Source organism: Leptodactylus fuscus, chromosome 5 (genome assembly GCF_031893055.1).
Source record: "Leptodactylus fuscus isolate aLepFus1 chromosome 5, aLepFus1.hap2, whole genome shotgun sequence".
Taxonomy (NCBI): domain Eukaryota; kingdom Metazoa; phylum Chordata; class Amphibia; order Anura; family Leptodactylidae; genus Leptodactylus; species Leptodactylus fuscus.
This window is the reverse complement of record NC_134269.1, coordinates 22,954,603-22,971,713: the sequence shown is the minus strand read 5'-3', so window position 1 is coordinate 22,971,713 and position 17,111 is coordinate 22,954,603. Positions and strand designations below refer to the sequence as shown.

Below are 17,111 nucleotides of genomic sequence, written 5' to 3'. Positions count from 1 at the left end.
TCTGTTATGTGGCATATTGACCACTTCTGATAGTTGTCAGACCTAGTTGTAACACTTTTCTTCAGTATCGAACATTGAGGGTAAGACTTGAACTACTGCGCTTCTTCGAGCACCAAAATAGTGATAGCTTCCCTTTAAGCGGATGCAGTTTTGAATTTGCGAGGTCACGTGACCTTGAAATCTAGTACTGTGATTGGCTCTGCTGCCTCGACTAGACCACAGACCACTGTTTCACCACATTCCGTAATTAAACACGTTGCTACTAATAACTGACCAAAAAGGCAAAAAAAAAATTTTTTGGTTGTTTATTTTTTATAAAATAAAACAAACGTTTTATATGGTGCTAGAACGATTATACCAAATCTGTATTATATGAATAAAAAAAGACTTTAAATTAAGTTCTCGTGACTACTAATGTATCACTTTCGTTATCGGAGGAAATTGATTTTTTACTATGGGACAAGGTAAGGCTATGTTCCTTGACCTGACCCTCACACAGGCCCAGAGGGAACACATATACCACCTCGCTCGTGAGTAGGGTTGAGCGATCGGGATCGGAAAAGATCGGATTTCGATTTGGATTTGAGTTAATTTCGCGATCGGAATTACGACCCGATCTTTTCCAGCAGGATCGAGATCGAAGGTTATCTCAAGATCGGCTCAACCCTAAAAGTGACTTTTCCCATAGAGAAGCATTGACTAGGGTTGAGGATCGGGATCGGAAAAGATCAGATTCCGATCGTCGATCGAGCAAATTTCACGATCGAGATCGGCTGGAAAATTATCAGATTTTAAAATTGATCTTGAAAGCTCAAGATCGGCTCCACCCTACTCATAAGGCTTCGATTAGCTCTCACTACCAAGAAGCTAGCGTCAAGTTTGTTGGTAGCGAGACCCAGCAAAGTTGAATGCTTTCTTCCCTCAAATAGTTCCCGTGTGTTGGAGAGGTGGAATGAAGGAAGGCTCCCCATTGCATGTTTTTTGGCCATGTGGTGTCCAAACTTCCTTTTGGGATAGTGAGAAGAGAATCGGGTCTCTCAGGTCATCAAGACCTCCCATCACTTGGGCCCTGTTCTGTTCCTCCTCCATCATTATGAGTCTTTGGTGCGTACATATATCCCACAGTTTTGGCATCAAGTGGATCCTCCACCTCTCTACCTATGGATTTTGAAGGTCAACAAGCCTAAGCACATGGAGAACCTTACACCTTTCCTACAAGATACAACCAAAGTATTCAATATAACATGATACTACTGGTTGGAGTTTCCAATGGTTTGGAGAGGACCAGTGGCTTCTTGGATCTGCAGCTACACCCCTGCGAGGATAGGTAGGTGCACCATTATTTCGATGGTTGCATATCCCTCACCGGTCATCTGTTCCCCTTTGACGTGTCCTTGTTTCCTGGTGCACATGGAGTGGTTGTCCTCATTACTGAGGCACCAGGACCATGGCGATGACCAATCCTCCATCTGAGGCCTCATACACCTTATCTCCTCTCATTTTTTTAATTTTGTTTGCCAGTTTTTGTTTTCTCTCTCTTTTCCCCCTTTCTCCACTCCTCCCCTTTTTTCCCTCCTCTCTGTCCTCATTTTTACCCTTCCTCTCTGATAGTCCTCCCTCACCTTTATCTACCTCCCTACCCTTCCCCTTCATTCCCTCCACGTCTTGATATCACCTCCCCTAATAGGGGTTTGTGTTTATACTGTTCTCCTTTAAGCTAATTTTGTACTGCTCTACGACTTCTGGACATCCCTGTTTCTTATATATCTTGTTGAAAATCAATAAACCTTGAATTGCAAAAAAAAAAAAAAAGTGTCGGAAAGATCCATTATGAACAAGAGTGTGAACAAAGCCTAAAATATTAAGCATAAGTTTGTTTTTTTTTATGTAGATTGTGAGCCCCATATACACAGTCTAGTCACATTAATGTGGCCACCTGTCAAAATCCAGAATAACCAGCTTTGGCAGAGCGGACCGCTTCAAGATGCGCAGGAAGAGAGGGGATGTTGAGCCTTGCCGACTCCAGTGCCGTGGTTAGCTGCGCTAGGTTACGCGGTTGAGCATCCATGGCACGAACAACCCGATCGAGGTGGTTCCACAGATTCTCGATTGGGTTCAAGTCCGGCGAATTTGCTGGCCAAGGAAGCACGGTAAACACATCCTGGTGCTCCTCAAACCACGCACGTACACTGCAAGCTTTATGACACGTCGCATTGTCCTGCTGGTAGATGCCATCATCCTGAGGAAAAACAATTCGCATGTAGGGGTGAACATGGTCCGTAAGGATAGATGCATACTTGTGTTGATCCATCGTGCCTTCCACAATGATGAGTGCGCCCAGATGGCTGATGACATGTGCCTTCTGCCATTGGTTATTTAACGTTGACGTCAAAAGTAGGCGGCGGTCACATTAATATGACTGGACTGTGTATGAGCCCTCACTATGTACATTTTTGTTCCTTTCAGCATGTCTTTGTAGAATGGGAGGAAATTCACGCAAACACAGGGAGAACATACAAACTCCTTGCAGATGTTGTTCCTGGCAGGATTCGAACCCAGGACTCAGGTGCTACAGGGCTGCAGCGCTAACCACTGAGTCACCATGTTGCCCCTTAATAAGCATAAGTTTTGATGGAGAACAGACCAATTTGAAATTAAATTTTTGGCACCTTTGCAAAATTTGTAGACAAATTTGTTTCTCCTCAATTTTCGAAAAAAATATCTATTTTTTTCTCTACAAGAAGAACATAAAACAGCAATAATAAGACCTCTCAAGGTTAAATATGGCTTTGCATTGAAGATTTGCATTGAAGATTTTCCTTTATGCCTTTGTCTTGCTTGGTAGATTAGCCATTCAGGCAAATAGCTTTATCAATTTTTGAATGGTTTACCAAACTCGTGCGCAGTCACAAGACTATGCGTCTTGTGTTTCCATAATCCATAATCTAAAGACATAGTTATAATAGTTATATCCCCTCTCTGTAATATGGGATGTTACATATGATTGTCACTGGAGGGATTGTGTTTCACATGCTAGGCAGCAGACATGCAGAGCAGGTCAATATCATAACTAGAAGATTAGTGTCTCTGTAGAAGATCAGGGTTGCCTGTGAATACTAGAAGTAACTACAGCACTACAGTTAATCTTGTAATAGACGGGCATGCAGGCAGCTATAAATAGAGGCGACATCTGTAGGGCTGAGAGGAATCATGCACACTGTAGTTCTGTACATTGATAAGGCGGTCTTATAAGATTTATGACCTATCATTTTAATATGCCATTAAAAGAGGATTGGCAGTGGTCCAACACCGCCAATTAGCGGATTAAAGAGACCACAGCCTGTGGCCTCTTCATTCAAGCCCCAAAGTCATGTATGGGCCGTCCCAGCACGCGATGCAGGAGCAGATGTCAGGGGTCAACTCACTGCTCTCACTCAATCTTGCATTTACCCTTCACACAGACTGCAATTTGAGTGGAAATTACACCCCAACACAGTCCATGCACCCCAAACACACACTGCCACCACCTATTGGATTCAGAATAAGGCTCAATAGGAATCCTAGACACAAACTATTGCCAGCAGTCAGATGCAAACACACATCAAAAACGTAATGAGTTCATAGAGCAAACACAAAGTATCCTTAAATTTAATACCCAAGGGGATCAGTGCTACAAAGACAATAAAACGAATGACATATAAGTAAACAGTCCTAAAAATAAAAGGAGAAAAAGACAAAAAGAACCATACACTTAAAGGAGTTGTCAAGGATATTTTAGCATTGCGAAAGGAGGCTGGGAAAAGTTAAAAATAAAAACATGCTGTCCAGTCCCCGCTGTGTGCCGGGTCGTTTCAAGCAGAAGTTCCCACCGTGTGTGACCACTGAGTCCAACCACATGTGTTTACTGCTACCCTGTTTCCCCGAAAATAAGACAGTGTATTATATTAAATTATCTTCCGAAATATATGACCTGTCTTATTTTCGGGGGATGTCTTATGCAGCAGCTGGAGCGGGGGACAATCGGCAGTCAGGCCGGCGCTTCCTTAGTGGAGCACCAACATGACTGCCGGTTGTAGGTGGTCCAGAAGGTAAAGGGGGGGGTGTCTTATTTTAGGGGAAACAGGGTATTTGCCTTGATACACCTGTACTTTTCCATAAGAAGCAATGTAAGTACATGTGTAACCCACAAATAAAGGTAAATGAATGTGAGTGGTAGCAGAGTGAGGTAACACCTGTAGGGGCGACACACTATGTACCTGGATACTGCATCCCCAGCCGCCGGTACTTTCACTTTTCTGTAAACGCAGATTAATTTCAGCCACTTTTAATTCCTGATGGTGCGATAAAAGCAAAACCACAGCTAGGACGCAGATCTGAGTTGAATACATACGCGACTAAAGCAAGGAGCTGTCACAGCTCAGTTCCTTGCTTTGCTGTGGCGCTCCAACCAATGGCTGTGTAAGCGCGATGTGATGACGACTCTTACAACTCTGTGAGTGAAACTGCGGAGAGAGCGGCGGGGGAGTGAGAAAAAGGAGAGTGTAAGTGGTTTTTTGTGTTAAAACACTGAGGTGGAACATAATGAAGGGGGTCCATGAAACTGGGGGCAGATGAAGGGAGGGGGAACGGATGAATCTGGGGGCAGAGATGGGGGGACATGAATCTGGGGGCAGAGATGGGGGGACATAAATCTGGGGGCAGAGATGGGGGGACATGAATCTGGGGGCAGAGATGGGGGACATGAATCTGGGGGAGAGAGGGGGACATGAATCTGGGGGAGAGAGGGGGACATATAATTTACGGGTGACTTTAGGAGGATTATACTGTGTGCGGGCACATGAAAAATTAATGAGAATGGGCGGAGTCAACATAAAAGTGGATGGGGGTAAATTTGCCGTGACGCCGCACACTTTGTCCCTCTTTCAGTTCTTAAAAACTTGTGAGGTATAGGGCCACTATGGAATATTATACTGTCACAGGGAAAGGGATGAATGGGGATGGCGGTGCTTTCAGAACAACCCAAGTCCCATGTAACCCTCAGTCCTCCCTGGACATGACTTAGCTTGGCGGCCATTTGATTTATGTGGAGGCAAAGTAAGGGCCATTATATTACATGTGGGGAGCTGGAGGGGCCATTCTACAGCCCTATTTGCCCCTCGTGCTCACAGTCTGTCCCCCATATCCCCTCTCACACACCCGCTGTCTCCTCTCTGTGTATAACAAGTTCTATAAGATGCACAATAGCTCCGCCCACATGGCCGTGACGTCATGGGAGAGTGATAGTATCCCGGAACTAAGTGAGGTCGGAACTAACAGCGCAGGGCCTTTGCTCCAGGAGGCGGAACCGGAAGTGAACGGACTGCTTTAGCACGTGTGTGCGGCAGGAGCAGCCGGAGGAGAGAAGAGCAGCATGGGGAAGGAGAAGGTAAGAGGAGCGGAGGAACTACAATGGCCCCTGATGTGACCGCTGGGACTTGTAGTTGTTCTGTAACTGGCTGCTGGGGTCAGGACAGTCTTCAGTGGACTGTCAGCCAACCTGGCACTCACATGGTTAAAGCCACCTAGCAGCGCCACCCCCTGGCAGTCAGGAGCCATGATAATGCTGCTACAGGCTTCATGGGCATGATCACTGAGCCCTCACATGTGCCGCCATAGTACAGGCTAGTGATGTGTCCCATCATACAGGCGGCCTCTGTATACAGACACTGACAATGGGCACTGCCTGCACCCCAGTATATGTGACCTGTGTCCGTCACTAGCCCCAAAATCTCTCTGGCAGCAGAAACTTCCCATCTATAATAATAATACATTGTATTTATATAGCGCCAACATATTCCGCAGCGCTGTACAATTTGTAGGGTTCAAATACAGACAGGAAGATACATTACAAAGAAAGTCACTTCACACAATGGGACTGAGGGCCCTGCTCACAAGAGCTTACAATCTATGAGGTAGAGGGGGTGACACAAGAGGTAGCAGGGGCGGCATTGCTTATACAGGGGGTCAGATAATTCTGTAATAGAGGTGACTGTCATTATACAGACATCAGCTATCATCCCCCCTCTCTGTTCTTGTATGTCTCATTATTTCGGGGCTTCAGTGTGTCTCCAGATCTCTTACCTCTGTCTCTTTCTTCCTTAGACCAAGAACCAGAAGAAGCTCCAAGCCGCCGCTGCTCACAATGCCGAGGAGGATTACGCCAAAGTCCCGCACTCATTTGTATTCCATCGTGGGCAGATCGGGAAGAACGTGCAGCAGCTGATCCAAGATGTGCGGCGGACGATGGAGCCATTCACTGCCTCCTCCCTCAAGGTAACAACAACCTAATATTAGGAAGCGGGGAAGCTTGTACTTATGTATTATGGTGAGTGGGATGTGCCGGGCCATTCCTCTAATACATCAGGAGAGCCCGCTGCACCTTTACTACACTGCCTGGCCAAAAAAAAAGTTGTGAGTGTTAATATTTAGTTGGGCCACCATGAGCACGAATAACCGCACGCATCCGTCTTGGCATGGAGTCTATAATGTTCTGTAGTGTAGACTCAGGGATTTTGATCCAATTCTCGAATATCAGGGAGCCCAGGTTACGCAGATTGGTTGGGGGTGGTGAGTGACAGCGCATTTTCCTTTCCAGCACATTCCAGTGTTTTGTGTGCTTCTCGTCGCACCCGGACACGACCATCACTCTGGAACAATGTGAAACGTGATTCATCTCACCACATGTCCTTTCTCCACTGCTCTAGGGTCCAATCCTTGTGGTCTCTTGCAAATGACAGGTGCCGACGTCTGTTGGTCTCTGTCACCAATGGCTTTCGTGTGGCGACACAACTGTTGAGTCCCATTCCTTTGAGTTCTCGTCGCATTGTTCGCTCCGAAATGTGTCGCTCCGTCGAGTTGAACATCTGTGTGAGCTCAAAGGTGGTTTTCCGGTGGTTATTCTTCACCAGTCGCTTTAGGGACCTACAACCTCGAGTTTCGAGTATAGTCTTACCCCCACACTTTCCACGGTTGGAGGGGGATTCTCCACCATCTCACCATGCTCGTATGATACGCTGAACAGTTCTCTGTCCGATTCCAGTTACTTCGGCTATCTCCTTGGTCGATTTGTTGGCCTGACGCAATCCAATGACTTGCCCCTTCTTGAAGGCACTAACATCTCTTCCTCTGGTACCTCTTCCATTGGTAGACATCGCTTCACACCTTTAATTATGATCTGCACTTGACAGGCTACAGCTCAATTATATATATTCAAGAATATAGGAAAATTCCTGTCATGAACAGTTCATAATTATATCAGGGGTGGAACGGTACCTTGTTGCACAAGGCGACTCTTTTTTTAGCCAGGCAGTGTATCAACACACCACTGTCATATTCTCTTCCGAAATACTGGCACTGCCTGAACCCAACACAAGCGGGCATCAAACAGCATTTCTGTGCCATATGTGGGTGTAATTATGTAGAGACTGCGAAAAATCTTCATCATTTCCCATGCTTGGAGCTGTATACAGATGAGCCGATGCCCGCTGTATATTCCTATGTTCTATGACTTGTTCACATTTGTACTATTTTATTTCATAGGTTCGCAAGAATAACAGCTTGAAAGATTTTGTGGCGGTGGCCGGGCCCCTCGGAGTCACCCACTTCTTGATCTTCAGCAAAACAGAAACGAATGTCAACTTTGTAAGTAAAGAACTTGAAGCACGAGTTAGTAAATGTCACACAGCGCACTTTTATGGCACATCCCTTAGATAGTCCTTCACATGCAGTATAATGGTCCCCTCAGCGCCCCAACATGTAGTATAATGGTCCCATTAGTGGCCCTACACTCAGTATAATGGACCTCACACACAGAGTAGGGGCCAGTGTTGTGTCTTATCTGAGACCTGCGGTGACTAGAGATGAGCGAGTACTGTTGGGATCAGCTGATCCGAACAGCACGCTCCATAGAAATGAATAGATGCACCTGGTACTTCCGCTTTGACGGCGGCCGGCCGCTTAACCCCCCGCGTGCCGGCTACGTCCATTCATTTCTATGCGAGCGTGCTGTTCGGATTGGCTGTTCCGAACAGTACTCGCTCATCTCTAGCGGTGACATCAGCACTGAACGTCCTGGAGCAGTGAGGACCAGAGTGGTGAGCAATGAACCTAGCTCCACTCACTCCCCATTGTGCCTGTAACTGCAATAAGGGCCTCCTTGGGTACTGTTGGTAGCGCCCATTGGGCTTCTAAAGTAAGGATGACACCCACAAGCTTCCATCTTGGACAGGGAGGGACAGAGGTTCTCAGCCGCAGCCCATACACCTGGAGACTGTGGGACATACTCCTTGGGGCACACATATTACAGGTTGTCTATAGAATAGGTCATCAATGGGGCCCTGACTTGCTGTTTGCGGGGCTGCAGTGCTGAGGCCTTTTCAATGCTTCTATCTACCTACACGTCATACATATAGCGACGGCTGTGCCTGGTATTACAGCATTTTGCTATCCTCTTGGGTGAGACAAGGTGGCAATCTCTTCTATTAGTGCTACCAAGTAGGCGTACACTATGAAGATTTTGCAGCACTTGCTGAGCGCAGCGAGATGCCCCCCCCCCCCCATCTATCCTAAATCCTAATGACCATTGATATTGTGAAACCTGAAAACCCCTTTAACAATGAGGATGTGCCATAAAGTGTGCCTTTGTAATGTGGTAGGTGTCAGGAGATGCTGAGAGTTAGGGTGAATTCACACTGACTAAACGCTAGCTTATTCTGAACGTAAAACACGTTCAGAATAAGCGGCGTCTAAAGCAGCTCCATTCATTTCTATGGGAGCGGGGATACGAGCGCTCCCCATAGAAATGAATGGGCTGCTTCTTTCACTCCGTGCAGTCCCATTGAAGTGAATGGGGAGTGCCGGCGTGTACGCTCCGGCATGAGCAGAGCTTGCCGTATACGCCGGCACTTCCCATTCACTTCAATGGGACTGCACGGAGTGAAAGAAGCAGCCCATTCATTTCTATGGGGAGCGCTCGTATCCCCGCTCCCATAGAAATGAATGGAGCTGCTTTAGACGCCGCTTATTCTGAACGTGTTTTACGTTCAGAATAAGCTAGCGTTTACTCAGTGTGAATTCACCCTTATAGTGTTACGACAGCTGTCAGGGCCAAGGTGCATGTCACCTCTACTGTATGGACAGGGCCTTACAATGATTTGTAGACTGGTTACTGTACAGCGCCTCCAAATATTAACTTTTTTTTTTTTTTTTTTATATCATCAGAAATTTGTGCGTTTACCGAGAGGCCCCACGCTGCACTTCAGAGTGGCACAGGTTGGTATCGTGCCCATTCCCTGAACTGGGTTTGGCAAGTTCTGCATTGTCTTCTCTCTATTCACTTGGCCTAAAGGGAGTCTGTCAGATCTGTTTTGCCCAGTAAACAAAGTGCAGCTAATATCTGCGGCCACAGAGAGAGAGGTCCAAAAAAACACAAAAGGTGGCCACGAATCTGGCAAGTGCACAGGGTCTTGATTTGTGATATGTCACCCTTTACCGCTCCGGGGCGTGATATTTCTGCGCAGGACATTGGACCCTGCTGGAGCCATGATCTCAGGACCACCCACAGGGCACTTGCTTCCTCATTTGCATATGACTAATTTACTTCCCCTCCATGGTTGATCAGTCTGCCCCTTTCTGTCTGCAGTATTCCCTGGTGAAGGACGTGGTCTCCTCCCTGAAGAGGCATCGGATGCACGAACAGCAGTTTGTCTTTCCTCCTCTCCTGGTCCTCAATAATTTCGGCACACAGGGAATGCATGTCAAGCTCATGGCCACAATGTTCCAGAACATGTTCCCCTCCATCAATGTGCACAAGGTAAGACAGATGCATTGCCTCCTTTATGCTTTACACTGCAGCTTTGCTCCAAAAATGTCTGTTCAGATCTTTATATGGGTCCCATGACATTTCCTTCTCCCCAACCCCTTACCACCCGTCCGGTCACCTGTAAATGTACCCTTTCCTTAGTGGATGTCGCTGATGACCTTGTATAGTCTTCTGAGGGCTCCCCATGATTCTCTAAAGCAAACACGCTGAGACATCCATGTAGAAGTCGCTGCGGGCAGATGGACTATAACTCTCATTCTCCTTCCCTGTGTTGTGCTATATTATAATACTAATCCCTCTCGATCTCTTCCTGGCAGGTGAACTTGAACACTATCCGTAGATGTATCCTGATTGACTACAATGAGGACACCCAGCTGCTGGAGTTCAGGCATTAGTAAGTATTAGGGTGCTGTGAGTTTTGGTGCCACGCTGCCGCCTGGCCAACCTCTTCGTTGCGGCCTGTAGTGGGAAGTTGGCCAGGGTTATAGCTTGGTTTTGGGATGAAACTTATGCTGCTTTGTCATTTGCTGAATTCATCATGGAAATACATCCTGTCCAAAAAAAATAAAAAATTTCCATAGCTCTGTACACAGAAATAGAAAAAAGATTCAGGATTTTTTTTTTCTTCCGTTACGAAAATAAACGAATATTACAGAAGATGGCGTTTACATTAGAGTCAATGGGAACCGACTTGGTCGGATCGGCTTCGTCTGCATCCGTCACTCTACTACTGTTACTGTCCGTTGCTCTTATCCTATGACAGATGACCGCATCAGACACTTATAGTGATAGTGTGAACATCCCCAAAAAGATACTATATTTGCAGACTCTCCTTGGGTTAAAAGTATAGTCCTGTCCTATAACGTAATGTCGCTGCAGGACGATTTACAGGAGGGGGACGTAGCACTAATCCAGCACGGCCTTCATTCTGAGATGGGGAATGGAGCAAGAAGTCAGTTTACATAGTGATATGACATCACTTTATATCATGGGAGAACCCCCTAAATAATCGGACACCATTTCAGTAAAGATAGACAACCTGTACCCCTAGCCTACACCCCTAGACAACCAATACCCCTAGCCTGTACTGAGGTGGAACTAAGACACCGAAATGGTGCCATCTCCGGGTTATTGGACAGTGACTTACAGGGTGGCTACCAATAGGTGGCACCAAAGAGTCAGTTTTTTTTTTTCTCTATGTTCCGGTATTGGGTATTTTTCAGGCTGGAATATTGCAGTACCTCTAGACTGGCGGTAGGTGGCGCTGTTGTTCATGTAAATTATAGCTTTGCCTCTTGTGTCTTTATAGCAGTTTGAAGGTGGTCCCTGTAGGAATGAGTAAGGGGATGAAGAAGCTTCTCCAGGAGAAATTCCCCAACATGAGCCGCTGGGAGGACATCAGTGAACTGCTGGTCAAGTAAGTAAAGGGGCAATCAAGAGCGGACATCTGTGTCCTAATGTTTAGACATGTAATAAGAGCAACCGGTGCCGTGCAGACTGCTGAATAATTGGAATTGACAGGATTCCAGATTGTTTAGTGGCCGTAGCCTCCTTCCTCTCCTCCCGCTTTCTCAAACTCAACTGTTTCTATTCTGGTTGTATGGGTAGTGGCGCTGCTCAGGTGACTTTCGGCCAGGTTGGGTACCGGTGATACCACTGCTAATGACGTACCCAAATTATGTCCGCTGAGGCCAGCGAATGGCTGCAGGGGCTCGCCTTAGCACTGCCACTTCTTTCCCAACCACTCTGGGTTTTCCGGTTTATCTAAACACCCCCTTTACGATTGAGTTGCACTTCATGATGTCTTCTTCCTACCTTCTAGAGGAGCCAACCTCTCGGAGAGCGAGGCCGAGCAGGACGGAGACCATAACATCACAGAGCTGCCCCAGTTATACGCCGGACGCGGCAACATGAAGGCCCAGCAAAGTGCCGTGCGTCTGACAGAGGTGGGTAACTGTATGGGGGCTAGTAAATCTGGAGGTGAATAGTCGTGGAGGGCCCCAACATGAGGTGCATGTCCGATACAATATAGGGTGATGTGTGTATACATATATATACGTTTTATAATTTCTCTTTTGCCACCAGATTGGCCCCAGGATGACTCTACAGCTGGTCAAGATTGAGGAGGGTTTAAGTGACGGCAAAGTTTTATATCACAGTTTCGGTAAGTCGTCGTCCCTCCATTTACTTTCCTTAGTCCGGGCTGTCCCATGTTCCCATGACACTTCTTTGGGTCGTGAGGATGCTGCAGCACAAGAAGCTTATGGTAAATGGGGCAGGGGATGAGCTTAGAGCCCCATTAGGTGATGTGTGGGCAGCCCCCGATACTGGCTTACCGGCTTGTGGGGTCACAGGGGTCAGCATAGATATCAGCGGCCACCATTGTGGATGCTGCAGCTGTATTGTATATACCCTCAGTGCGTCAGAGGTCTTCTCTCCCTTCTATGGTCTCATTGTCTACAGGACAGGTCACTGATTTTTTTTTATTTTTTCCATCTCAGTCAAAAAGACAGAAGAGGAGATCCGGGCCATGCTGGAGCGTAAAGAGAAGAAGCTGAAACAGAAGAGCGAGCGGAGGAAGAAGCAGGAGCAGGATGTACAGCGCAAGGAGGAGCTGAAAATGGAGAATAAGTGAGTGCGGCCCGGTACTACCGAGAGCAGGGCAGGCCGCCCACCGGGCCAGCGCAGGGGTTGTGTAGGATGCAAAAACATGGCTGCTTTCTTCTTCTTGTAAAGTGACCTTGGTCAGGTGGCAATGCCACATCCCCATCCCATTAAAACGAATGAGACTGAGCAGCAGTGGCCATGTGACCAACAGAAGAAGAAAGCAGCCATTTTTTTTGAACCCCTTAAAAGTGGTTCCCCTATTAGACAATTCTCCCGTCTTGCATATAGGGGGGGGTAAGTGAGACATCGCGGGGGGTCCAACCACGGGGTCCCACAACGACCTGGAAAATGGGAGGACTGAAAGTCTTTGTGAATGTTGTGCGAGCATCCTTGCATGACTGGTGCGTCATGTCCAGGACTATAGAAGAGAAATGGAGTGCTGGTCCCACAAGCTAGGAGGCTTTAGGTGGGCTTTCAGTCCCCCGTCCTCCTGATCACTGGGGGGCTCATTCTGTGGGTCATGTTCCCGTACACTGTAGCAATGATGTCTCCCGTTCCCTTGAATAGTAGTAGAGCTGCTTCTGGCCGTATACCCCGAGCCCCACCGATCAGATACTGATGGTCTATTCACAGGATAGGTCATCAGTATCCAAAACAGACGGTGTCTTGGGCAGCCCCCTGTAAACCTTTGACCTGTCACCTGACCAATATATAAAGCCTGACTCCTGATCTTTTACCACCAGGAAGCGCAGCTTGGCTGGCATGAAGCGGAAGCAGCCAGAGGATGAAGACAGCGAAGCGGAGGACCCCGGAGCCTCTGGTGAACAAGATCCAGCAGACGTGTCTGACGATGATGATGCCGAGTATTACAGACAGACGGTCGGCGCGGAGCCGGACAAAGGTACCCCTGCTATAGGACTGTAGTGACGGGTGCAATGTGTTAGCTCTGCATTTTTACGTCAGATGTGACCATTCCTATTTTTACCCTTGCACTGCACAGTGTACCATTAACCCTTTCCTGCTGATGGCATTTTTTGATTTTCGTTTTTCGTTTTTGACTCCCCTCCTTCTAAACCCCATAACTTTTTTATTTCTCCGCTCCCAGAGCCATATGAGGTCTTAATTTTTGCGGGACAAATTTTTCTTCATGATGCCACCATTATTTATTCTATATAATGTACTGGGAAGCTGGAAAAAAATTTAGAATGGGGGGGCTTTGGTTTTACGGCGTTCACTGTGCAGCCAAAATGACATGTCCCCTAAATTCTGTGTTTCGGTACGGTTCCAGGGATACCACATTTATATGGTTTTATTTACATTTTGACCCCTTAAAAAAAATCCAAAACTGTGTTAAAAAAAAAACCTTTTTTCTAAAAGTCGCCATATTCTGACAGCCGTAACTTTTTTTATACGTCAGTGTACGGGGATGTATAGGGCGTCGTTTTTTGCGGGACCAGGTGTACTTTTTAGTTCTACCATTTTCGGGAAATGTTATTTCTTTGATCACTTTTGATTCAAATTTTTATCAGAATCAAAACAGTGAAAAAACGGCGGTTTGGCACTTTTGACAATTTTTTTCTGCTACGGCGTTTACCGAACAGGAAAAATATTTTTATAGATTTGTAGAGCAGGCAATTTCGGACACAGGGATACCTAACATGTATATGTTTCACAGTTTTTAACTACTTTTATATGTGTTCTAGAGAAAGGGGGGTGATTTGAATTTTTAATACTTTTTATTTTTTATTTTTTTTACTTTTTACTTTTTTTTTTTTGCATTTATTAGACCCCCTAGGGGTGTTGAACCCCAGGTGGTCTGATCACTAATGCAATGCATTACAATGCTAATGCATTGCAAAAAATCATCCTTTCTATTGCAGGCTGCATAGACCAGCCTGCAAAAGAGAGGATTTGCAGACCAGCCTGGGAGCCTTGTAAAGGCTCCTGGCTGCCTAGTAAAGGCTCCTGGCTGTCATGGCATCGTGACGTCAGCCCTGGAGCATGCTCCAGGAGCCGGCGATAACCGGCAAAATGGCGGTGCCCATGCTCCGCCGGGAAAATGGCGCCTTTGACCGCGGCGCCGGAGGGGTTAATGCCTCCGATCGGTCCGGGGACTGATCGGAGGCATCAAAGCCGGTTGTCTACTGCTGAAAGCAGTAGACACCCGGCGGCTATGGTGGTCGCCATAGTTACAGACCCGACATGCGCCGTACTATTACAGCCGAAGCGTTCGGCTGAGTGTTGCAACCCCTTCATTGTGTACCAGACACAGCGCCATACATTGTATAGTGGCCGTGCTTGGTATTGCAGCTTAGCTTTATTCACTTGGATAATATTGAGCTGCCGCTGTACCATGTGACCAATGAATGTGAGAGCCGTGTCTTCAGACACTTGATCAGCTGGGGTACCGGGAGTCGGCCCACCATCCACCTGTTATTAATAACCTTTCTTAAAGGGTTTTTCAGTCCCCTATGGATGATCAGTATGTGACCTGTGGGGTCAGAGCTGACCCTGCACAGCTGTCATGGCAGACTCTGGGCAGCGGAAACCACTGCAGTGGACGGAGAGCATGCGCAGAACGTGTCGTTCATTTAACCTCTAGATGTCTGCTGACCCAACTAAGGAGAGATTGGTTTTTTTGGCTTTCCATTATTGACCTTTAGAATATGGTCATGGGATTGAATATGGCAGCCATGATGGTCATACGTTAGTCTGCCCTTACAGTATTGTCATAGTATACATGTGTGCCATTCAGAACGCCAGGAAAGCTGAGTCACTAAGTGTTATGAAGGGTGCACATGTCTGCAGATTTCTCCAGTCACTTCCCTGCATGGGAAACCTATGGTTGGCCACAAGCTATCGGTGGGCTTTCCAGGTTCCAAGCCCTGCACATTGTGTGGGTTTGCTTCTATGTACACCTTAATCTCCTGGGATATTTTTTACCATCTTCTGTCTCTTCCTTCCTCCTTGCAGATCTCTTCCTTCATGGTAAGAAGTCGGGGCCAAGACGGAGATCCGGCCCTCCCGAGAAGAAATTCAAGAAATCTAAAGTCAACATGAAGCGGGGCGAGGCCTCCCCCTCCTCCAGCGGGCACCACAAGGCCAAGTTCTCCTTACACAAAGGCCCCAAAGGACAGTCACCCAGAGACGGTCATAAGGGACAGAAACCCTTCAAGAAAGGACAGAACTTCAAGAGCCCCGAGGGCCGATCCCCCAACAAGCAGTCCTCCAGGATGGGGAAGAAAAAGCAGATGGGGTCCAAGAAGGTATTCGGCTCTAAGGACCCAAAGAGGGGGAAGAAGGGCAAGTTTACCGGAGGACCTAAAACAGGGGGTCCGAAAGGGAAAGCCTTCAAGCATAAGAAGAAGTGACCATGAGAGGGCGCTACCACGGACGTTCCCTGTAAATAACTGTAATTATAAGGTGTGAAGCTGCTTTATGTCATGAGGCCTACAAATAAAACGAGGGATTTTACACTTCATTTACCTGTCCCTGGTCTGGACACCCCCCCCCCAAGGGGGCGGAGTTTATGCTAATTTGGTGTTTCTGGGCGGGGAATGATTATTTCTTTTTTTGTTTTATGTATCCAGTATGATGATACAATATGTGCAATGGTCAGACAGGGACATGATGGGATGTGGCGCGGTCACAGGGCACACAACAGTCCAATAATTCAGTGCAGCCTTGTGATCAGGAGGGCTGTTTTCCAGAATGGTGGCATTGCGGCCCTATGTGCCTCTGGCAGCTATTTAACCCCTTCCTTTGCATGCACAATGCGGGTATTTATTCTAGCATGTACGTAGCGATGGCAAAGCACCAGGAGATCATAGAGGTCTGCTGGCCACACCGCTAGTACCTTCTATGGTCATTAGTGAGAATATCTGCTGTCTTTCACATACTGCCACACCTGGGCTGTGTATGGTATTGCAACCTTGCTACAGTGATATGAATGTGCTAATGGACAGGTGTGGCGCTATTTCTAAAAGAAATAAAAAACTGACTTGTATGAGGTTGTGAGCTCTAGAGTATAATACAGGATCAGTACAGGGTAAGTAATGTATGTACACAGTGACTGTACCAGCAGAATAGTGAGCGCAGCTCTGGAGTATAATACAGGATCAGTACAGGATAAGTAATGTAATGTATGTACACAGTGACTGTACCAGCAGAATAGTGAGCGCAGCTCTGGAGTATAATACAGGATAAGTAATGTAATGTATGTACACAATGACTGTACCAGCAGAATAGTGAGCGCAGCTCTGGAGTTTAATACAGGATCAGTACAGGGTAAGTAATGTAATGTATGTACACAGTGACTGCACTAGCAGAATAGTTTGCGCAGCTCTGGAGTATAATACAGGATAAGTAATGTAATGTATGTGCACAGTGACTGTACCAGCAGAATAGTGAGCGCAGCTCTGGAGTATAATACAGGATGTAACTCAGGATCAGTACAGGATAAGTAATGTAATGTATGTACACAGTGACTGTACCAGCAGAATAGTGAGCGCAGCTCTGGAGTATAATACAGGATAAGTAAGGTACCGTATTTTACGGACTATAAGGCGCACTGGACTATAAGCCGCATTGCCCATGAGCGCCTTATAGTCCGTCTCGGTTCATATATAAGGCGCACCGGACTATA

The 17,111-nt window shown here is 46.8% G+C and overlaps 1 protein-coding gene across 1 annotated transcript; it reads left to right on the top strand.

Annotated features, from left to right (window-relative positions):
* Positions 1 to 5,339: 5,339 nt before the first annotated feature.
* Positions 5,340 to 15,947, top strand: PPAN (peter pan homolog). The gene is made up of 12 exons (XM_075272642.1): positions 5,340 to 5,425; positions 6,142 to 6,312; positions 7,579 to 7,680; positions 9,259 to 9,309; positions 9,680 to 9,850; positions 10,177 to 10,253; positions 11,169 to 11,276; positions 11,682 to 11,805; positions 11,945 to 12,023; positions 12,361 to 12,490; positions 13,210 to 13,367; positions 15,440 to 15,947. The coding sequence occupies exons 1-12, from the start codon at positions 5,411 to 5,413 to the stop codon at positions 15,835 to 15,837; spliced, it is 1,584 nt and encodes a 527-aa protein (XP_075128743.1). The 5' UTR covers positions 5,340 to 5,410; the 3' UTR covers positions 15,838 to 15,947.
* Positions 15,948 to 17,111: the final 1,164 nt, after the last annotated feature.